This window comes from Carassius gibelio, chromosome B17 (assembly GCF_023724105.1).
Source record: "Carassius gibelio isolate Cgi1373 ecotype wild population from Czech Republic chromosome B17, carGib1.2-hapl.c, whole genome shotgun sequence".
Taxonomy (NCBI): domain Eukaryota; kingdom Metazoa; phylum Chordata; class Actinopteri; order Cypriniformes; family Cyprinidae; genus Carassius; species Carassius gibelio.
In genome coordinates, this window is record NC_068412.1 from 26,924,066 (window position 1) to 26,948,124 (window position 24,059).

A 24,059-nucleotide genomic window follows, 5' to 3' on the forward strand; every position below is an offset into this window, starting at 1 on the left:
ATAAAACAGGTCAAAGTACAATAATTTCAGTAATATGAAAGCAATAATTAACTGTTAATTGTTTATTCTAAAGATTTACATAACTATTGTTTTTGCTATGTCTTGGGTATATAATAAATGGCCCAACATTGACTTTAGACTCATGTCTTTATCTGTTGGTTAAATTTTAACTGAGCTGCTTATAAATATATAAACCTGTTCAAAGTGCATTTTGTGATTAAAAAGTCCAAAACATCATGTGAGAAATGTATTTGTTGATGAGGTTTCAGTTGAAATGCTGCTGTCTTGAGACAAACAAAATGGATCTATGATGTTTGTTTCATTGCTGATGTCAGAGGTAGGTTTAAAAAAATGCATGTCTGGATTCATATTCATGGACTGTTTAATGTATGTCCATGGTAATATGTATTTGTATTGACTACCGAAATGTCTGTGCATTTTCAAATGCTTTAATCTCTAGTGGAGATGACTTCAGTATTACAGAAATATAACAGAAACAGAACTATGCTGTTAAAATATATCCAGATAGACAGTTTCATGTTCAAAGACTGTATATAGTAATGCATATATATATGAGATAAGTGATTAAACAAAAAAGCTGTTTACAAAGTCTGTATAAGGAAATAATGAAGATTCCCGGACACAGACTTATTTGTATATGCAATTACAGAATGGATAGTTTGTTCCAATGTATATATTTTTGTGGCATTAGTGTTACTGCCAAACAATTCACAATTATTTTTTTTTTTTTTTACCATTCACTGTTTTATATCCATGTTCTGTGATTTTCTACAGTGCTACATCTACAATGAGTCTCTATAAGCAGAAAGAAGAGGGTGAGGAGGATGTTAAGACACAAAAAGCAGCATCTCTAGAACCTAGCTGTGTGTCTATGAAGAGTGACAGATCTATGTTTACTCCCCCTAGTTTCAGTCATGGAGCAGTGACCTCTGACTCTCAGTGAGTAAAAAAAAAAAAAAAAAAGATAGACCTTGAAAAACACCCTAAACATGAATCAAAAACTCTGTCTGAACTAACACTTCTGAACTAACTGTGACTGCCAATTCATATTAGCCCTTAAAATTTGGTGTGTTAATTAATTAATTATTAATTATTTAATTTCTTTGAATGCTTTTTCACAGTTTTTCATTTTAATCTTTGAATCTGTTTCTGCAGAGTGAAGAGAGATGATGTGTTCAGATCAGTGACGCACCGTCTGACCTGCACTAACACGGACTGTCAGACCCTCAGAAAGCAGAGAGTCAAAGACCAGCACAAAACCAGCATGAAGAACAAGTATGAGAGCTTATTTGAGGGATTCAACAAACAACAAGAGAATCAAACCCTCCTGAACAGGATCTACACACAGCTCTATATCATAGAGGGAGAGAGTGAAGGAGTGAATGAAGAACATGAGGTTTTACAGATGGAGAAAACACCCAGAACACAAGACACTCCAATCTACTGCAATGACATCTTTAAACCCTTAAATCAACCAGGATGTGAGGTGAAAGACAAAATCAAGACCGTTCTTACTAAAGGCATCGCTGGAATCGGAAAAACCGTCTCTGTGCAGAAGTTCATTCTGGACTGGGCCGAGGGGGAAGCCAATCAGGATGTAGATTTCATGTTTGTGCTTCCATTTCGAGAGCTGAACTTGATTAAAGATCATCAGTACAGTCTTCACAGACTTCTGCTGGACTTTCATCCTGAACTTCAAGATCTGGACTCAAAGATTTATGAGGAGTGTAAAGTTGTGTTCATCTTTGATGGTCTGGATGAAAGCAGAATTAAACTGATATTTGCAGACAGACAGAAAGTTTGTGATGTGAATGAGTCTTCATCAGTGGGTGTGTTGATGTCAAACCTCATCAGAGGAGACCTGCTTCCCTCTGCTCTCATCTGGATCACCTCCAGACCAGCAGCAGCCAATCAGATCCCCTCAAAATACATCAACCGTGTGACAGAAATTCAGGGATTCACTGAGCCTCAGAAGGAGGAATATTTCAGAAAGAGAATCAGTGATGAGCACCAATTCAGCAGAATCATCTCACACATTAGAAGATCAAGAAGCCTCAACATCATGTGTCACATCCCCGTCTTCTGCTGGATCTCATCCAATGTGCTTCAGAAGCTCCTGAAAGAAGAAATCCCTCAAACTCTGACTGAAATGTACATCCACTTCCTGCTGACTCAGATCAACATGAGGAACAATAAGTATGATGAGCAAAATCCAGAGAAACTCCTGAAGTCCAGCAGAGATGTGATTGTGAAACTTGCTGAACTGGCTTTCAAACAGCTGATGAAGGGCAATGTGATGTTCTATGAGGAGGACCTGATTGAGAGCGGGATAGACGTCACTGCTGCCTCAGTGTATTCTGGGATTTGCACTGAGATCTTTAAGGAGGAATCTGTGATTCATCAGAGGAAAGTCTACTGCTTCATTCATCTGAGCTTTCAAGAGTTTCTAGCTGCTTTCTTTGTATTTTACTCACATGTACTCAGGGATAACGAATCACTTAAGTTGCTTCTGAATGAATTTCACAGGAGCATTTGTGAAAACTCTCTGTTTGAGCTGCTAAAAGCAACAGTTAATCAATCCTTGCAGAGTAAAAATGGACACCTGGATCTTTTCCTGCGGTTTCTGCTGGGTGTCTCTCTGGAGCCTAATCAGAGACTCTTACAGGATCTGCTGACACACACAGTGAACAGCTCAGAGATCATCAAGAGAATCACACAGTACATTAAAGACAAGCTCAAGGCTGATGAAGGTCTCTCAGCTGACAGATGCATCAATTTGTTTCTCTGTCTGCTGGAAATGAAGGATCAGACTCTGTACAGAGAGATTCAGGAGTCTGTGAAATCAGTCAATCAACTCTCTCCATCTCACTGCTCAACAATCGCTTACATGCTTCAGATATCAGAGGAGGTGCTAGATGAGTTTGATCTGAAAAAATACAACACATCAGCTGAAGGAAGAAGGAGACTGATACCAGCTATAGTGATTTTCAGAAAAGCCTTGTGAGTAACAATTTATGTGGTGAAACTGTATGTCTATTTATTTATTTATTTATTTATTATTATTTCCTCCATCACATTATGACACTGTTTTTCTTGCAGTCAGCTGTTTTAATTTAAGAAGATGTTAGTCTCTTGACTTTGTGATGTGTAACATGTCAGACGCAGGAGTTAATTTCCATGTACAGAGATTTATTGTTAATTTATTTTAATGTTTAATCTTTTTTTGCACTTTCTTCCAAATGTTTTCACTTTTCCACATATTTTTATCACTTTGTTTAGCTTTTATTTATATATAATGCTTAAAATTCAGTTTCGATTTACAAGAAGATTAGAGATCTACAAAAATCTCAGTAAATGTGGCTGTAAAAATGACCATATAATCTTATATCGACAATACCTCACAATTGTTTTGATGTTGATTCCAACAGTCATTATTAACAATATTGGGAGGGGGAATTAGGATTATAAATGTTGGAATTGGGCAGATATGTTTAAGATAGCACAATAGTTACTAGTGCATTTGTGTTTTTGTTAGCATTATTGATACTTATCAGATTTTATACATTTAGCATTCTCTTTACTGAATTAATTACTGTCAGTACATTAATTTTCTTTTAAAATCAGATTATGGCTTGTGTACTGTAACTATAAAAAGATCACTGCTTAAATAAAATAAGTTTTGATTTAATGATCAGAAGCTATCTCACGTAAAGAATACAAATGACATATGACTCTTGTAAAGAAAATCATTTTATATTTTACATTTGTTAGTTTGTGAGACTAAAGAGACTGTATTGTGTCCTGTGTTGACAGGTCTGTTGCTGTAGACCATTTAAAAATGTTAAACACATACAATAAAGTGATGCTGCAGTCTCTGAAAAAACAAACAAACAAACAAAACAATTCATATGATGTAATTACTTTAAAATCTTATCCCTCTATGGTACGGAGCTGTCATATGGCAACAATTCATTTCTACTAATTTCCTTGTTTTTCTGAAACAAAATACACCATATTGCACTACGGGAATTAAAAGGGCAGGCCATAAAGTAACCAACGTGCTGTTTTTAAATCACATGATATTTACATGTCCATCCAAAACTCTTTTTCCCATGGTCACCCTCACAAAGAAGACACCTGTTGAAGTGCTCCTGAAATTGTTCTGTTAACCTAATCTTAACCTTAATCTCTTCCAAAGGGGGATTTTTAAATAGTAAATTAGATATTTTTATTCACAATTTAAGTTTATCTAACATAGTTTTTCTGTAAATTGAGAAAATATCAATGTTGCCATATGGCAACGCTGTACCACAGTGGAACTGACAATATATTTTCCCATTGGGATTTTTTATAGATAGTAGCATCAATAATGATTGCAGTTATTTATTTATTTGAAGTGTTTATTGTTTTATTTATAGTTGTATTTATGTACATATAAATGAAACAGCTGAATGAGACATTTCAGTTACACTTTTGCTTTATTAATTTCTGTCTTGATTTTATCATGTTGTTTAAAACAAATAGCACAACTATATATAATTTTACTAATATTTAAATTACCAGTATGAATTAAAGGATTAGCGACTTGATGTCAAGCTTAAAGCATCATGGCAGAGTATTAAAGATGACTAATCTGTGCAAGCCCAAGTTCTATCAAAAGTTAAAATCCTGTAATTTATTCACCCTAATTGTCAGAACAAAACTGAGGTATTTTACATGTTCTCTCGTAGTTTTGTGTCTATCCATGGTAATCGTCATCTTCTCTATACTGAACCATATTTTATCTTGTGTTATAGACTTTCTTGGTGTAATCTCACTGGCCAGTTCTGTGTAAGTTTGTCTTCATCTCTACAAGCATCAAACTCATTGAAAGAGCTGGACATGAGCAACAATAACCTGCAGGATTCAGGAGTGAAGCTTCTGTCTGATGTACTGAAGAGTTCACACTGTCAACTCAACATACTGAGGTAAGAAAAACAGATAAAGCTTCAATTGGTTATGAAATTAAAGATACTCTCTTTGTATTTGTTCCAGCTTGTAAGTATAAAGAATTATGAAGAAAAAATATTTTACAAATGAGTTCACTTAAAATAGTGGATAATCCTGCTGGAGTCGATTAATGCGTATACGCGTTATGAGTCATTTTCTCCTGATAACCCTGAAAAGAACTTAAATTACACTTTCAGTTTTGATCATACAGATAAGAGCAATACATCAATCGAATCTGTAAAGGGTCTACTTTTTTGTATACAGACATAATAACAACAAATCTTTGTGCACTTATAAAATAAAGATAACAAACAAGGTGTGCTGTCTGCAGCCTTTGTCTGGGCTGATCTTCATTTACAAACACGTCATTAAAATGAACTGTAATTCAGTGAATACTCAACAAAGAGACATGAGAGAGATATCTATAGAAAGCCTGACATGTCTACTTTTAAACTAAACAAGTGTTGCTGAAAACAAATATACTGTGATAAAGTAATCCATATGAAAACAACGCGATGTCTGTTTTTCACGTCTCTCTTCATTATCTTCTAATGCGACCACGCCCCCGCGCTGAACTCTCAGATTCTCAGATTCTAATGTTTCACTGAAGCACGCGGCTTGAATACAACCCACACAACAGAAGACAATGCAGAGAGACTGTTTTTTTTATTTTACTGTTTGCTTCACGATGAGAGGAATAAAACATAATTCACCCCAAAAAGATGTGATGTGGTTGAGGATTTGAGATTTGGATTTCCTCAGAAAAAAGAATGAAGTGCTTTATTCAGCAGAGATCATAAACATGAGTAAGTCTCTTTTTATTTATGTATATACTTGTACTAGTTTTCACATAACGTGTAAATTTTACTAGTTAGACTTTTCCAAAGACTTTTTCCAAACTATAATTCCTGACTAAATGTATAATCAAGTGAAATATTATGAAGTTTCAATAACAATATACAATACTATACCATTCAAAAGCTTGATGTAAATAATATAAATGTAACAAATACATGTAACTGTAACAAATGTAACAAACAATGCTGTTCTTTCAATTTATCCCCCCTAAAAAAATTGAAAAAATATTCTCAGCTCTTCGACATTAATAATAATAATAATAACAATAAATGTTTTGTTTTTTTTGTAGAAAATAAGATTGTTAAAATGATTTTTGAAGGACTGGAGTATGATGCAAAGAATTCAGTTTGAAAGTCAGCTTTGATTGTTCCTAATAAACTGTTTAACTGGACTCCCAAGTGGTTATTAAATTATGTTGTGGGATAATTAAATATATTATAAAAAAACTACAAACATTAAATTATATAGATTTATTTTGACCTCACATTCTTTCTTGTAATTCCTCCCTCTCAGTGACACACATGACTGAAAAGCTCATTATGCAGCTCGTTATGCAGGGCTTTGTCTTCTCAGGTGTAAATCAAAATGATATTCATGATAGGTGACGCCTACTCACATATGACTTTTACCAACACAAAGTGTCTTAGAAAATTAAATCAATATATTGTTTTCTGTGAGTGAGTAAACAAGATGATTTTCACATAATTTAGAAAGAACAATTCTAGGCTACAAGCTCCAGTTCTCAAAATTCCAGGGAACCATTGTTCTGTATGTGTTTTATGGCCTTATTCGAGTGATTTAACATTATTAGTTTTACGCTAACCACGCATACATTTTTTCCCTAAAAAAAAACAATTATGTACATACATGCTGCACACATATTATTATAGCCAAGTTTGTGTGGATTACAGTGAGATTAAACTTTAGTCATTTAGATGTGTATAAGAAACTGAAAAAAGCACAAATGTCAGGGCATGACAAAACTTCTCAAGGCCCCAAAAATACCCTTAGACTCCAGAGGGTTAATACATGGCTCTCTGGATTAGCACCCTGATAACAACAGCATAAACTGATACCGAATTTCTCATCAAGGTAACTTGAGCTAACGATACTTTTATATGTTTCTTGTATGATCGCTCTCTCATGATTCATTCAAGAGGCCTGGTGCTATCATGCTATCATCTCAGTTATGGACTGTTTTGAAAATGATACAGATAAAGTTAGAATAAATGTAACCCGTGCTGGCAAAATGAGTCAGAATGCACACAGGCTCATTTTGAGCAAAAACTAAATTGTTGCATTTATAATTTTGTTCAGTGTATAAAGGTCTCAATGAATGTGACATTTATGGAAGCAAGTTGTATACAATTATCGTTGTGAAGAGTTGGGTGGGACCATGGAAGGCGAGGCTTGGCTCCCATGGCACCCCACTTGTCATAAAAATTGTCACGTCTACTAACTTAAAAGAGGTTGAGTTAATTTACTCAAATTTTTGAGGCAATAAGTATTACAGTATATGTTATGTTTTGTGGCACCATGTGGTGTGGTTTTGGTGCTTGTTTTAACCATAATCATAATCATTGTTTTAACCTGCTGTAAGTGTATTATATATTTATTCTGTTTATGTGTCAAGGAATAATAAATTTTGTTATTTATGAAAATGTAATATTGTTACTTACAGCAGATGATTGTGATTATATGAACATTCCCAACATTGTGGTTGATGACTACCTTACAGTAACTCTATGTAGCTTTGCCTTTCCACTTTATTATTATTATCATATTTTATACATAATAAAGTGGAAGCATTAAAGAGAAGTGCTTTGTCAAATGTTTGTGAATGTGAATGAGTATGTGCATGTATGCACACACACACACAGACCACAGCAGCACAAACTGTGGTTGTCACATTAATAATTACACCTTGCCTAAGTGAAATGTGTTTGTATTAAAATATGTGTGCATACCTTACAAAGCATAATTATGTATTTCAGAAATTTCAGAATGAGCACTTTGACATTTGAGGTGTCTCTTCTGTTCATTGCATTGATCTTACATTTGCTCGTGGAGATCAACATATCTTGCTGACACTTTCAATAAGTTCAAAATGTTTAATAACCATTTGCATTCTTAGGATGTTTGCTTTGAAAGAATGTACTGGGAGACTTCAAATGTAAAAATGGCTTGATAGTTAATGTTAAGTTATTTAATTAGCATATTTTTTATTAATTAAATCCATACACAATTCTGGACAAAGTGGAATATACAGGTGACATCAAGGGTTTCTTGTTTACTTGCTACTAAGGCCCTGTGCACACAAACTTGGGTAAACTGCAGCTTTTTCTATGTGGTTTGGCTTTTCATCCACAACCAAATGCAGCACCATGTCTCTGAAACCGAACATTTTTGAAACCTGCTGCTAAGGTGAAGATTTTCAAAAACTATGGTTGTAATATTATCATGTAGACAGTGAAACAAGAAATTTTGGCTTGTGATGAGCATGCACGGTTTCTGATTGGCCAAAAATGGTTTCACGGTTGAGATTATATCGGCATTATATATTGTTTATATATATATATATATATATATATATATATATATATATATATATATATATATATATATATATATATATATATATATTGTCTTTCATGGGCATATACAATATTATATATTGGCATGCTCTTGACAGTGTTTCATAGCATGCATTTGCATTTTCATGTGGACAGAATTTTTTTTTTTTTAATGGAAAAAAAAATACCCATGTACATGTAGACATGGCCTAAGTGTCTTAAACAGATCTCATGAATATCTGTCAGAGATTCCATTTTCATGAACATCACAAACTTAATGTATATTGTAGTAGGGCTGAACAATTATGGCAAAAATCATAATCACGATTATTTTGATCAATATTATAAACAAGAATATTTTACATAATTATGAGGGGGCCATGTGACCAAAACTTTTTACGAGTGATTTATTTAAAGTAAATGATACACAAGGTTGCTATAACATCTACATTGTAGAGACTAGCAGAATTTTAAACAATCAAAATGTCCTGAAAATAATTGAAAATAATTAAACTGTCAGTAATAAAAAGGCAAAGGACAAATACAACAGAATAAAAAATACAAATTAAACAAACTGTGCTTTAATTTTTTTTTTATGCAAGTCTCAAGCAGTTTACAGCCTACTACAGAAATTAATAGTCAAATATACAATAAAACAGCATAGATTTCACTGTAAGAATTTTTGTTTCTTAAAGCTACAAAATTCCTTCACTCAAGAGCAGTGCTTGACTTTGAATTTGTCTTTTGTTGTTTGATTAATAAACACAGTCACAGCAGGAAAATAGCCTGCTGTCACTTTAAGAGCTGCACATATTAAAATTACCGTTACATGTGTAAGGTCCAGACACTTGGCCCAAGGAAGGTATCCGGTGCTGGATGAAGGTTTCCTGCGTGTTGTCTTTCAGCTCATATTATTCAATTTAATTATTCAATTTAGATTAAACTAAAATCTGACTCCACTATTTATTTAATCTGACTCCATTTTAGTATGACTTCGAATTTAGGTTTAAATGCAAATTGGTTGTATGCCTTTTTAATTAATATTCTTCTGACATTTGATTATTCTAGTTAACTCTTTATTTTTATATTAACTTGATCATTCGGGTGCTCATGTTTCTAACAACGAGACAACGTAATCGACTAGTCAATAATTACAGAGTAAGACAGAATAGAATCAAATGTAACAATTTATTAACAGTCAGGTAGAAATGTATTCTGCCAATTACATATCCAATTCAAACATATCAAAACATATCAATACAAAACATAAAATTCTCAAGGACACATCTAAAAGTAAAATATGCATACCTGACCTTAGAAAATACATAGTATGAAGTAAGGAGACACACAGCACACTACAGGCTTTCTGGCTACAGAAATCGCCCTGATCTTTTTGCTGCAATCGTTTAAATACCTCAGACAAAGACAAACATCCCTCGAGATGGAGACAGGAACTAACAATTGGAATTTGATTAGGTCAGGTCCCAAGTCTGGGTGGTTTTATAACCCAAAGGGAATAGAGGGTAATCTACATGGAGGACCCTAGGAAAGTCAAGTCAAGTCACCTTTATTTATATAGCGCTTTAAACGAAATACATTGCGTCAAAGAAACTGAACAACATTCATTAGGAAAACAATGTGTCAATAATGCAAAATGACAGTTAAAGGCAGTTCATTTAGTGATGTCATCTCTGTTCAGTTTAAATAGTGTTTGTGCATTTATTTGCAATCAAGTCAATGATATCGCTGTAGATGAAGTGACCCCAACTAAGCAAGCCAGAGGCGACAGCGGCAAGGAACCGAAACTCCATCGGTGACAGAATGGAGAAAAAAACCTTGGGAGAAACCAGGCTCTGTTGGGGGGGCAGTTCTCCTCTGACCAGACGAAACCAGTAGTTGAATTCCAGGCTGCAGCAAAGTCAGATTGTGCAGAAGAATCATCTGTTTCCTGTGGTCTTGTTCTGGTGCTCCTCTGAGACAAGGTCTTTACAGGGGATCTGTATCTGGAGCTCTAGTTGTCCTGGTCGCCGCTGTCTTTCAAGGATGTAGAGGTCCTTTCTAGGTGCTGATCCACCATCTGGTCTGGATACGTACTGGATCCGGGTGACTGCAGTGACCCTCTGATCTGGATACAGACTGGATCTGGTGGCCACGGTGACCTCGGAATAAGAGAGAAACAGACTAATATTAGCGTAAATGCCATTCTTCTAATGATGTAGCAAGTACATCGGGTGGTATGGGAAGTGTTCCCGGTTCCGGTTTACCTAATTAATGCAGCATAAAAATCCTTTAACGGATTTGTATATTTAAAGCATATTAGTATGTTATGTGTAAGCCAGGTTAAAGAAATGGGTCTTAAATCTAGATTTAAACTGCAAGAGCGTGTCTGCCTCCCGAACAATTTTAGGTAGATTATTCCAGAGTTTAGGCGCCAAATAGGAAAAGGATCTGCTGCCTGCAGTTGATTTTGATATTCTAGGTTTTATCAAATTGCCTGAGTTTTGAGAACGTAGCGGAAGTAGAGGGTTATAAAAGTTAGGGTTATAAAAGTGTAAAAGGAGCTCATTCAAATACTGAGGTGCTAAACCATACAGGGCTTTATAAGATATATTTTAAAATCTATGTGATGTTTGATAGGTAGCCAGTGCAGTGTTGGCTCCCATCAGCCTCGAAGATGCCTGTGTATGTTTGTATTGTCTCTTTCTCAGGAGATCAAAGTATCTCAGGTTCTTTCATCCTTACACATGCATATTTTCATTCTCAACTCTTACATTCTTTTATTACATGACTGACAAAGAAATACATGGATAATCACTAAGCGCAGCATTTTGACACATTTTTTGCGTGCATTTGACCATTTAGGTGTTCACCTTCAGCTAAAAGATTACTTTACATTCTGTCTCTGAGTGCATGCCTCTTCCTAAGGAGCAGCACAAGTTCTCTTTCATGCTTTAAAAAACATTAATAAATATACTTCGATTGATCAAGCACTTTCCATTTTGCAAATGTCATGTTACATGATTTTATTTATTTACACAGGAAATTGGGCTTTAATGGAGACACGAAAGTGCAGCGCTGCAAAAGGAGGCAGAATGGGGCGCAATAATCATTTTATTGATTATTGTATTTTCATAATCGTTGGAGGCCAAAATCAAAATTTAAACCATTTTCCGATTAATTGCACAAACCTAACATATAGTAATAGTCATCTGTAGTAGTTATAGTAATAATAATAGTCATTTGTTCTTTATTGTAAGTACTCATTATAGCAGCCAGGGAACTTATAAACAATGAAAAGTGGTAAAATTTCAGTGCTAGAAAGTGTTATGCCATTCCGCATTTTGTGAAACCATTTGTTATTTTTTGTTCATTATGTCTTAGATGATCAGTGAACAGTGTGTTAGCTGGTGAACAGTGCCTGAGGCTAAGACTAGTTATTTCATACTGCACAATTTTACTGTAAACATTTTTTTGTAGTTAAGTAGTTTTTCTTTGTATGTACACAGTCATTCAAACTGCATGGAAAAATAATGTTTAGTGTTTAAGTGGTCAGTCAATATTCATTGTTCACATCCTGATGAAAAATATTTGTCATTCGATCAATGTGATCAATATGTAGAACACAGAAAACAGTATTTAAACCAACCATGTCCTCTTTATTAAAACACATTTAATCATGTGTTATAGATTTTCTGGCTGTAATCTCCCTGATAAGTGCTGTGAAAGCTTGTATTTATCGCTTCAATCATCAAACTCACTGAGAGAGCTGGATCTGAGTAACAATGACCTACAGGATTCAGGAGTGAAGCTGCTCTTTGATGGACTGAAGAGTTCACACTGTCAACTTAACACACTGCGGTTCGTGATTTTCAGTTAAATATAACTTAATTCACACACAGTAAATTTGACTTGTCAGTGTCTGATTATGCAATGTGTTAAACAGTACTTGCCAGCTATTATCATAGTGTAAATTTGTCAGGAATTGTATGTTTTTGAAAGACACATGACAATATTTTACCTGGTTCTGCTTAGAGTGGCAGGTTGCAATCTCAGTGATCAGTGCTGTGAAAGTTTATCTTCATCTCTACAATCATCAAACTCACTGAGAGAACTGGACCTGAGTAACAATGACCTGCAGGATTCAGGAGTGAAGATTCTGTCTGATGGACTGAAGAGCTCACACTGTCATCTCAGCATATTGAGGTAATATTTTGTATTTGTTTATTTTATTTTATAAGAAAGACCTTTGTAGAGACCTTTCATAGAGGAACAACCCCAATGTGTAATGACCTGAAAGGGTATTTGTCATCTGTTTGTTGGTTCATAAAGTGGTTTATTCTAACTAATTATGTTAGATTTTATTGTTTTTAATCTTTGTATATTCTTTCTGTTAAATTGTGAAGCACTTTGGGCAATAAAATTCTGTTAAAATGTGCTATACAATTAAATAAAGTTGAAAGTTAAAGTGGAAATATTAGAGATGCAGAACAAGAGGAGTGTGATCAAATAAATGATTGGGCTTAAAGGGATAGTTCACCCCAAATTTTTATTTTGTAATAAATTACTTATCCTCATTCAATTCCAAACCTGTAAGATCTTTGTTCATCTTTGGAACACAAATTAAGATGAATAATAATGGCTTTATTTAAGGATTTCTTGTCTTCCATGTCAGTCATGGCCACATGTTCACGAGAGGCCCACGATGCACTAGTGCACATTCCTCTGCTTCTAAATAAACTCTGTGCCTTGTTTACAAGCAGAGGAATGCACACGCACATGTTAAGGGTGAGTAATACTGATAGTAATTGATGACAGAATATTAATTTTTGGGTGAACTAACCCTTTAATCCATACAAACAAGTGGCAGGATATTAACGAGCTGCTGCAAATGAAATTTCCAGATGTGATTTTCTACTTTATTTGTGGTGTGAGCGCTTGCTGTTCAATGCAAGTAACTGTATTTATTGTAGGAAGTAGTGGTGCTAAGGGGCAACAGCACCACCTGGCATGTAGCCCATAAAAAATGGGGGCTGAGGGGCAGTGTTAAAAATAAATAAACAATTTACTGTAAAATCAATTGCCATAGCCCTTATCAATGCCTGCTTGAAATACCTATGCTTTTTCAGCTTTCAGCTTTCAGACTTGCTATTCTGTTTTAGCAATGTTATTCTATTTTTTAACATGATATGCTGTTTGTATTCTATTCTAACATTTCTTTTATAAAAACATTTCCAGACTCTGAAGTATTGCACATACCTAGGCTTCATAACATTTTTCTTTTTTTTTATCATAACTGCTAAATTATTATAAAATGTGTTTTATTTGTCTAAGTCTAATTTAGATTTGCTTAGATTTTTTTTTTTTTTTATTATTATTATATCAATAATCCAAATTAATCCAAAGTATTATATTTTTCTTTCCAATGCACTAAAAGAGATGTAATGGGCATGTTTGCAGATTATCTGGCTGTATGGTGACAGTGGAAGGCTGTTGTTTTCTGGCTTCAGCTCTGACTTCAAACCCCTCACACCTGAGAGAGCTGGATCTGAGCTACAATCACCCAGGACAATCATTAGTCAAGCTGCTCTCTGATCCAAACTACAGACTGGACAAACTCAAGTATGTTCATCACTAACTATCCTCCTATCATGTGTTTTTGTACAATTGTGAACTATAAAGTCACTGAAAACTCATATGTAGATAGATGTCTGCATTCAGCACATATATACACCTACATGCTGCACAGGAAAATAAGAATGTGTTGTTGAACTCTGTGAGTGAAGTTGATTTTGATTCAGCACAACAGCTACTTGTGACTCATAACAGCAGCATCTGAGAAACAGACTCAAGTCTCTGATCCCAAAAAATCAATTCAAAACTTGCTAATCTATAAAGTAAACTATGATTGCTGTCAGAGACATTAGGCAAAAACAGATCCAAGATACGAACTCAGAGATCACAATATGTGAGAAGAAATTATGTTTGATCCCATGATACTGAAAATAGCAGACCAGCTCAGCGTAACAGAACAGCAAGAAATTTTTGAATTTTAAATTATGAATTTTAGTTAAAATTTAGCATGAGCAGTTAACGTAAAAGTGATTCTGTTGCTCAAAGCTTAAGGAGCTTAAGTGTTGTGAGTCAGAGGATGTGAGTCAGGAACTACATCAAATGCTGAAGGACAGACAGATAATCTTAAAGGGTTACTCTATTTATTTGTAGTTAAATTGTATTTATTTACAGAGGTATATGATGTTACACTTCATACTTCTCTAGCAAGATTTGTCTGCGTGTGAAGACGCTGCAGGCATTGGCGCATCACAAATCCATGAATGAATGTTCCAAAGTGAAGTAAACTTAAATGGGTTTCCCCTGCTCAAGGAGTAGGGATCAATGAATACCATGTAGGGATCATATCAGTTGGAACACAGTTCATGCACATAGCTCACTTCTAACAAGCTGATATTCTGAATCAGGTGTGTTAACAATGACAGACATACAAAATATTCAGAGCGGGGGGACTGGGATTGGGACCGTCTGAAATGATCATAAACAAGAGCATGTTGAGCATTACTGATCAGCCAAAGAGTATTTAATTTGGCAATTACAAAAGGTCATTTGGCTCAGTTTTTTTCTTATTTAAATTGAGTAAAATCTTTTGTTGTTATAGTGTGGATCATGGAGGAGAGATCAGGATTACAACAGGACTAACGAAATGTAGGTCTCTCTCTCTCACATGCACACACACACAGATCTTAATCATTGTTTTTGTGTTATTAATGTTAATCTCTCTTCTTGTGTTCAGATGCATGTGATCTCAAACTGGATTTAAACACAGCACACACTCAACTTGCCCTGTCTGAAATAAAGAGAAAAGTGACATTTGTGAGAGAGAAGCAGCCGTATCCTGATCATCCAGACAGATATGATAAGTGTTATCAGGTTCTGTGTGAAGAGAGTCTGTCTGAACGCTGTTACTGGGAAGCTGAATGGTGTGGGAGGGCAGTTTCTGTATCAGTGGCATATAAAGGAATCAGCAGGAAAGGATGCAGTGAAAACTGCTGGTTTGGATTTAATGAAAAGTCCTGGAGTCTGAACTGGTTTATTGACCGATTCACTGTCAGTCACAATAATAAGTGCACAGAAATATCTGTCCCTTCACATCGCTCCAACAGAGTAGGAGTGTATCTGGACTGGTCGGCCGGCACTCTGTCCTTCTACAGTGTCTCTGACACACACACACTCACACACTTACACACATTCAACACCACATTCACTGAACCCCTCTATGCTGGATTTACAGTTTTTTATGATACTTCAGTGTCTCTGTGTGAGATTAACTCTGAAAGAAAGTCAACCAGAGCTAAAAATAACTATTCCTCTTAAATGTGACCCTGGAGCACAAAAGCAGTTTTAAGTCGCTTGTGTATATTTTTAGCAATAGCCAAAAAAAAACAAAAAAAACATTGTATGGGTCAAAATTATCTATTTTTCTTTTATGCCAAAAATATTTAGGATATTAAGTAAAGATCATAAAGATATTTTGTCAATTTCCTACCGTAAATATATCAAAACTAAATTTTTGATTAGTAATTTGCATTGGTAAGAAATTTAAAAGTGATTTCCTCAATATTTAGATTTTTTTGGCACCCTCAGATTCCAGATTTCAAATAGTTGTATCTCAGCCAAATATAGTAATCACCTAACAAACCATATATCAATGAAAACCTTATTTATTAGGTTGATATATAAAGCTAAAAAAAAAGAGACCCATATGACTGGTTCTGTGGTCCACGTTCACAAATGTCCATTACTTTAAACTGCTAATTCAGTCTGAATGCTTTAAAGAGTCTCATATTTAGGAGATTTTATAAGGTATTAGTCTCAAATATGTCATGTGTAACTGTCTTTGTAAACGGTGTAGCCTACCGTATATAAATATAAGCTAAGTAAATACTGATTACAATTACTGCAACTACTGTACGGTTTTGTGTAATGCTTTTGTAGTCATTTAGCATGCATTTTCTCAGCAATGTAATTTGATTTATAAAATGAGACAAACCGCAGATCCAGATCGCTCCACGTCTTTATAATAATGGATAATGACAACTCCACTTATTATTATTATTGTCCAGTGAAATTTGAACTTGTGCCAGTGTATTATACAGTAGCTACATAACAAAAAGGACAATGATGAATTATGTAATATTCAAATAAAATTAAATCGACACACTAGCCTTAAATATAAAAATAAAGTTTAAAATATTGTTTAGTTTATTTTTTACTTCCAACAACCCACTCGCTGAAACAAGGTTTCCGAACAGACTGTTGAGTCAGTCTAGCAAAATGCATTAAAACCCATAGCAATGCCAAATATTGACAGATATGTAAAAATAAACAAGAATTTTCAGACTTTGGAGCGATTAATTATTGTTTTGTACATATTGTCATGTATGTCATGTCATGCATTTTGTTGTATTGACCACAACACCATTGCTATTTGTCTGAGAGGGCACTTTTGAATTATTTTGAAAAAGGGCAGGGGCTTAAGCCCCCAAAGACAAGTCAAGAGTCTTGGTGTGATTTTGGAGATAGACCTCTTATTTCAGTAGTTTCAGTAGTCATGCCAAAGCAGTAACTACATCAGCATACTATCATCTAAAAAAAATTGCAAGAATTAGATGTTTTATTTCCAGTCAAGACTTGTCCATGCCTTTATCACCAGCAGGGTGGACTATTATAATAGTCTCCTCTCCGGCCTTCCCAAGAAGACATTTAGACAGCTGCAGCTCATCCAGAACACTGCTGCCAGGATTCTGACAAGAACCAGAAAATCTGAGCATATCACACCAGCCCTCAGGTCCTTACACTGGCTTCCAGTTACATTTTAACTAATTTATAAATCACTCAATGACATAGGACCTAAACGCAGAGCAGATATGCTCACGGAATATAAATAGAGCACTCAGATCATTAGGATAGAGTCAGTTAGAAATACCTAGGGTTCACACAAAACAAGGGGAGTCTGCTTTTAGTTATTATGCCGCCCGAAGTTGGAACCAGCTTCCAGAAGAGAGCAAATGTGTTAAAACAGTAGTCACTTTTAAATCTAGACTCAAAACTCATCTGTTTAGCTGTGCATTTATTGAATGAGCACTGTGCAATTTTTTAACTGATTGCAATATATTTTATGAATTGCACTGTTATTTTATGCAACCCGGAATGATTGTACTGTCTTAAATTAATTTTAAATAACATTTTTAAATCATTGTCAGAATTTTAAATACATTGTTTTATATTTGTGATTGTAATTTTTGTATGATTATTTTACTTTCGGTTATGTAAAGCACTTTAAATTACTTTATTTAGTTATTAAACTAATCTTTTTTATTTCCTTGCATGGACATTAATCTTTAAGCACAATGTCTCCCCTCACTGTTACTTCATTTGGAACAATAAATACATTGTATATAAGAGAAATTCTTTGTTTTTTAGTAATTGGTTTGAGAGAACCATTTTGGTTGTTTCCCCAAGTCTGAAGGTCTTATTTTAACTTACGAAGAATTCTTAAGTTTAATTTTCCAGTCACACTGAGGCAGTAATTAAAGCAAAATAAGCCCCTATCAAGTATTGAGTACATGTACAGTAAATGAACATACCTTCCAGAAGGCCAACAATTCACTTTTTTTAATTGGTTTTATCGTATTCTAATTGTTGAGATTGTGAATTGGTGGGCTTTTGTTAAATGTGAGCCTAAATCATCACAATTAAAAAAAACAAATACTAAAACCACTTCAGTCTGTGTGCATTGAATTTATTTAATACACAAGTTTCATATTTTTATTTGAATTACTGAAATAAATGAATAGCAATACTTCAAATATCATGTAATGAATAAATATTAAATTATGTCTATATTATTTTCAGTTTCAATAAGAGACTGGTGGTGAGATGAACCTACTGCACTTGATTCACACACTCAGATGACCTTGAAATAATAAACCATCCAATCAATACATAAAAAATATATATATATATGTGTGTGTGTGTGTGTGTGTGTGTGTGTGTGTGTTCAACAGCAACATTTCTAAATCTTATCATCTATAATAACTATTACATTACTTTTATCTGACAGGGTAATCCCATACTGAATGAATACTGAATGAACACACATGTAAATTTGGTTAATTTTTTATTGATTGAAAATAAAAAATGACAGTTAATTATATGGTTAATGATAAATTTCTATTAAATGACTAAATGACAATATCAGCCTATAATATTAAGCTCAGTATACAAGCTGATTATTTAATGTATTCAAGCAACTATGAGAGATTCCCAAACTTTCCTGTTCGAATCTCTTCAAAGAGTAAATCTGACATGTGTTTGATCCTCATCTTCAGCTCTTCTAAACAATCATACAGTCTGTGAATGTAGGAAAGACAGCAGAATGAGTGATCTGAAAGAGACGTCGAACTTCCACATGAAGCATAAGATGAGCTCCACAAAATTTTACATTTGTAATGACAGTGTTTAGAGGATGAGCTCTGACAAGCCCTCTGTTTTCATAATTACAGACAGGGGCGGACTGGGACCAAATAGTGGCCCTGGACTTTCTGGCCCACAGCAGCCCACCACATCATAACTCATCTGCAGAGGTGGAAAGAGTACAAAAATATTCTACTCAAGTAAAAGTACCATTACATTAATGAAATTTTACTTAAGTACAAGTAAAAGTACCAGCCTAAAAATCTACTCAAGTAAAAATAAAAAGTAGCTCATGTAAAATTCAATCAGAGTAAAAATTACATTTTAACAGTGGGAGGGAGTCAAAAATGGGACAGGCCAAGGGTGTCAAACTCAGTTCCTGGAGGGCCACAGTCCTGCACAGTTTAGATATAACCCTAATTAAACAAACCTGATCCAGCTAATCTAATCATTTAGGTTTATTTGAAAACTACATGATATGTGTGCTGGAGCAGGGTTAGAACTAAACTCTGCAGGGCTACGGCCCTCCAGGAACTGAGTTTGACACCCCTGGTACAGACCTATTAATCTCAAACTAGTTGTTTTTAATTAAAGGAATCAGTTATTTAGAATAATAAAACATTTGGACTGTTACCAGGCAAATCAGTTTCAACAAACTCATCTTTTAATGCAGAGGAAATGCAGAAGATTCATTGGAAGTGGCATTTAGGTGTATTACACTGTTTAGTGCCGGACAAGAATGCATTTAACCTGCAGTTACAAATGCATGAATAATGTTTTGATATACAAGACATAAAATGTTGAATACTCATTTGAAATAAGAAAATAATTATTTAAAAAAAAATCAAAAGATACTTTAAATGTGAAATTAAAATGGCCAGTATGTGTCAGCAAGTCACTGTTAATAAGTGAGTCATTGCGATTGAACCGAATCATTTAAACGGTTGATTCATTCAGGAACGAAACACGGTCACGTTGCTCAGAGACGCAAAACTGTGCTTTGGTGGCTGTGTTTGGAATTATTTTCTGTTGTAGAAATAGAGCTGTAGCGCCCCCTGCCCTCCTAGGTGTGTCCTGTCCTAAGTTCTAATGGGTGGAGCACCGGGTTCCTTTTATTGGTGTCTCTCGACTATAATTTAAGCCCCCATCTCTGATACCACGTTTTGAAGAGAGTTATTAGTTTCCTAAATTACTAATCTGAAACACGTATCAAAAAGAAATAATTTATTTAACAAACAAAAAAAACAAAAAAATATATAATAATAATAATAATAATAAGGAAAATACAATATATAATTATATTTATAGATATATAGTAATAGGATGGTATAAATATCAGATATAAATGTTCAGATGATATATATTAACAATAACCAATAGGTAATTTCAATATGAATAAGTACAGGTATTAATATTCAATACTGATAAACCAGTAATACATGGATTAGAATACTCAGAAAATCCCTTAGGGAAATATACCCAAGTTTACAAGTCTCAATACCTTTTCGTTTCTTATTTAGCACTATATGTACACTCTTTGCAGAACAAACTGAGAATTATCAGTGAAAAATAAATCCACTTAATTCACTTACTACTTAGGGCACTTATATAACACTAGTAATCCAAAGTAACACGTTTCAGCGTTTTATGAACTGTAACCGTAAACTTAATATACAAAAAGAAAAAACAATAGATAAAAGTGGGCCCACTCACACCATAAACACACTCAAACCCAACCCCGATGCAGGCCTGATTCGTTGCTTGGGTATGTAGTGGCCTTTAAAATGCAAAATGGCCTCTTCACTCTTCAGTGAGCTAAAATAAGACCAATAAGCAGTACCTGTAAGTCCATACGCGGCTCCGATTTTCGTCAACCGCGGCTCGCACCACCTCCACTAACAGCCGTCGCTCCCTCGATGCCGGAGGAACACCCAACACTCCCGGTGGCTGGGCGTGCTATCCGGTTGCGGCTGTACAGTCCCTCGTTATCAGAGGACCTGTGAGTGCTTCCGGTGGCTCAACAGGGCTATCTGATCTCCTTTTACTCTTCCCACGTCGACTGTTTTACTCACAACAGCACGATGAATAGGATAAACTAAGTCTAAAATTACAATCTTTCTAACTGAAATCGCTGTATATTCACACAGGTCTCAACGTCTTTCACTCGAAAACTAATCAAAATAAAACAGGCAAACAAATTTCCTGTGTTCAATCAGACACTTAACTAACAAAAGACGTATCTGAAGAAATATGAAGACTTAACTCAAGTTTTTTTTGGGTTATTAAACGGGTAGATTTCGATTAGAACCAACCTTTTTGCACACCTATTCTAATATCGCCTCTCCTCTCGTCTTTTTTTTCCCCCCGATCTCCGGATAAACCAATCACATGAGACTCACGTATATTGGAGGTGGGTATTAACTAATAAACATCCAATCAAACAGGAATCGATCTAACCTGATAGCGAAATCCACGTTTTTGTTCAAGTACATATCAACCAACCCTTAAAGTTTTACTCATTCCCTTAAAGGGGAAACACACTTTTACAAGCTCTTTGTAGAAGATGCATAGTAAAACATTTAAAAGGACTAATCTTAACAGAATATGGTTATGTTGACTTCATTCACTAATAACCTATATGGCTATTATAAATTGGACATTATACATGCACACTTTACATTAAAACTGTTTTATATTCATATAACCCTCCCTGATAAGGGGGTTACACCCTCCCCCTTCTAATTTCTCATGCCCTCATGAGACTAGACATTTTTAGGACTGAATTACTGTTCGGACAGTAGGGCAGGGGTTTGTAGGAACACACTGGGGGCACTGGGCCATTGGGTGGCACCATACAGTGTAGCAGACCTTCTTTGTCTTGGACAGCTCTTCAATGTGAACGACCATCCCTCGATGGACCAAAGTTAATGGCCTGTCCGCTGGATGTCCTAGTTCATCATAACACAGCTTAATCACTGGTCTTACTTCTCTCCGGGATTTACGACACACCGGTGGTACTGGTTCATCAGGGGGTACATTCATTGTGTCCTCTTCTCCCCCTTCTAAACTCTGAGCATTCTCAACTTCAGGAAACAGATTTAGGATCTCTTGGGGTTCATTTTCTGGTGGATCCTCTCTCCCTGCACAATCCTGAACAGGAGGTTCAGTTACAGGTTCCAAGTCACGTTGAGGTGATATCGGCCTTTGGTAGCTGATCCTTGCTGGGCTGTAATAGCAGCGATCATCATCCTCACTCTCCGAAGATTCTTGGCTGTCACAGACGATCTGATTAACGTTATCTTCGTTCTGTTTTCTTTGTCTTCTTTTAACCATTTGTGCTCTTGTTACAGGTGGCTGTACCAGTTGGTTCAAGTCCCCAGGCTTAGAGAACCTCACCTTGTCCCCAATGGGTAACAGGTGGTCTCTGTGAAGGGTCCTTATTCCACCCATTCCTCTCTCTGGCTCCAGTTTATAGACTGGTAAGTCTTTAAACTTCTCAATGACCACATAGGGTAACGAGTTCCAGCGGTTTTGAAGTTTATGCTTTCCTGTGCAGGCAAGGTTTCTGATGAGGACTCGGTCTCCCCTTTCCAAGGTTTGTGGTTTCACTCTTTGATCATAAAGCCTCTTGTTTCGTTGATGAACCTTCAGGGAAGTCTCAGCCGCTAACTGATATGCCTGCTGAAGATCTTTCTTCATTCTCTCTACGTACTGCAAATGATTGACTCCTTTCTGATTACTAGGGGAGGTACCGAAACACACATCGACGGGCAGTCGAGCCTCTCGCCCGAAGAGAAGACGATAAGGAGAATAGCCCGTTGCCTCATTTTTTGTACAATTATAAGCATGTACAAGCTGAGGGATGTATTGACTCCACTTACTCTTATTAGCCGGATCCAGAGTACCGAGCATGGAGAGTAAGGTACGGTTAAAGCGTTCTGGTTGAGGATCACCTTGGGGGTGATAGGGTGTCGTCCTCGATTTTCGGATTCCAAGCATTCCCAAAAGTTCTCTTATCAGTCGGCATTCAAAATCGCGTCCCTGATCCGAGTGAATGCGTGACGGCAGTCCATAGTGTACAAAGAATTTTTCCACCAGGACTTTGACCACAGTGACTGCTCGCTGGTCTTTGGTAGGGAATGCCTGTGCGTATCGAGTGAAATGATCAGTTATTACTAGTATATTGGCAATACCCTTGGTGTCTGGCTCCAGAGACAAGAAATCGATGCATACCAAGTCTAGTGGACCAGTACTGGTAATGTGGCTCAGGGGAGCAGACTTTTGAGGTAATGTCTTTCTGGTAATACAAGAACCACAAGTCTTTATGTACTGCTCAATGTCAAGGGCCATGCGGGGCCAGTAAAATCGATCTCTTATTAGCTCCGTCGTCCGATCCACCCCAAGGTGACCAGAATCATCATGTAGAGAGTGCAGGAAGGTCTGGTGATATTTGGCTGGCAGAACCAGCTGAACTCTCTCTTTTCCACAGGGGCTTTGGGAAACTCTGTATAGCAACTGATTTCGAATGACCAGTTTTGGGCCTTGACGTTGTTGAAGATTAAGCACTGGATCAGAGCTCTTCTGAGGGGTAAGCACTTTGCCAACTTCAATGTCATGTTTCACCATTTCGATAATGGGGTCCTTTTCTTGTGACATCTTCAGGTCTTCATGGGACAACTGCTCCATATGACACATTTCAAGTGAAATCGGGCACGAGTAAGCAGTAGGTATGCTATCAGGTGAAACTCCTAAATGGTCCACCATCCTGACGGATTCGTCATTCCCAGAAGAGCTGGCCAACTGGCAGATTGCTTTGACCCCAGACTGTGGAATTTCAGTCCAAGAGGCAGACACAGCAGGGTTGGTAGGATATCGGGATAGCACATCCGCGTCAGTGTTATGTTTTCCAGGCTTGTATTGCAGGCTGAAGTTGTAGGCAGCTAGGGCGGCTAACCAGCGATGTCCTGTTGCATTCAGCTTCGCACTAGTCAGTACGTAGGTAAGTGGATTGTTATCGGTTCTCACAACAAATTGAGCTCCATATAGGTAGTCGTGAAACGTATCGACGACAGCCCACTTCAATGCTAGGAATTCTAACTGGTGAATGTGGTAACGCTGCTCCGAAGTACT

General features: G+C 35.9%; 2 protein-coding genes across 2 annotated transcripts in view; one reads left to right on the forward strand and one right to left on the reverse strand.

Moving 5' to 3' along the window:
- The window catches only part of LOC127976159 (NACHT, LRR and PYD domains-containing protein 3), a 579,287-nt gene that overhangs the window by 85,515 nt on the left and 469,713 nt on the right, over positions 1-24,059 (reverse strand). The window lies entirely within an intron of this gene.
- On the forward strand, positions 210-17,831 carry LOC127976161 (NACHT, LRR and PYD domains-containing protein 3). Its single transcript, XM_052580387.1, has 9 exons — positions 210-337; positions 796-960; positions 1,177-3,021; positions 4,818-4,988; positions 12,129-12,299; positions 12,474-12,644; positions 13,899-14,060; positions 15,112-15,158; positions 15,247-17,831. The coding sequence occupies exons 2-9, from the start codon at positions 809-811 to the stop codon at positions 15,825-15,827; spliced, it is 3,300 nt and encodes a 1,099-aa protein (XP_052436347.1). The 5' UTR covers positions 210-337; positions 796-808; the 3' UTR covers positions 15,828-17,831.

What these genes read in the sequence shown, in the direction of transcription:
- LOC127976161 (XM_052580387.1), top strand. Translation starts at nt 809, where the DNA reads ATGAGTCTCTATAAGCAGAAAGAAGAGGGTGAGGAGGATGTTAAGACA. An exon ending in TACAGACTGGACAAACTCAA is followed by an intron (nt 14,061 to 15,111) that starts GTATGTTCATCA and finishes TTGTTGTTATAG; the next exon opens with TGTGGATCATGGAGGAGAGA. An exon ending in TACAACAGGACTAACGAAAT is followed by an intron (nt 15,159 to 15,246) that starts GTAGGTCTCTCT and finishes TCTTGTGTTCAG; the next exon opens with ATGCATGTGATCTCAAACTG.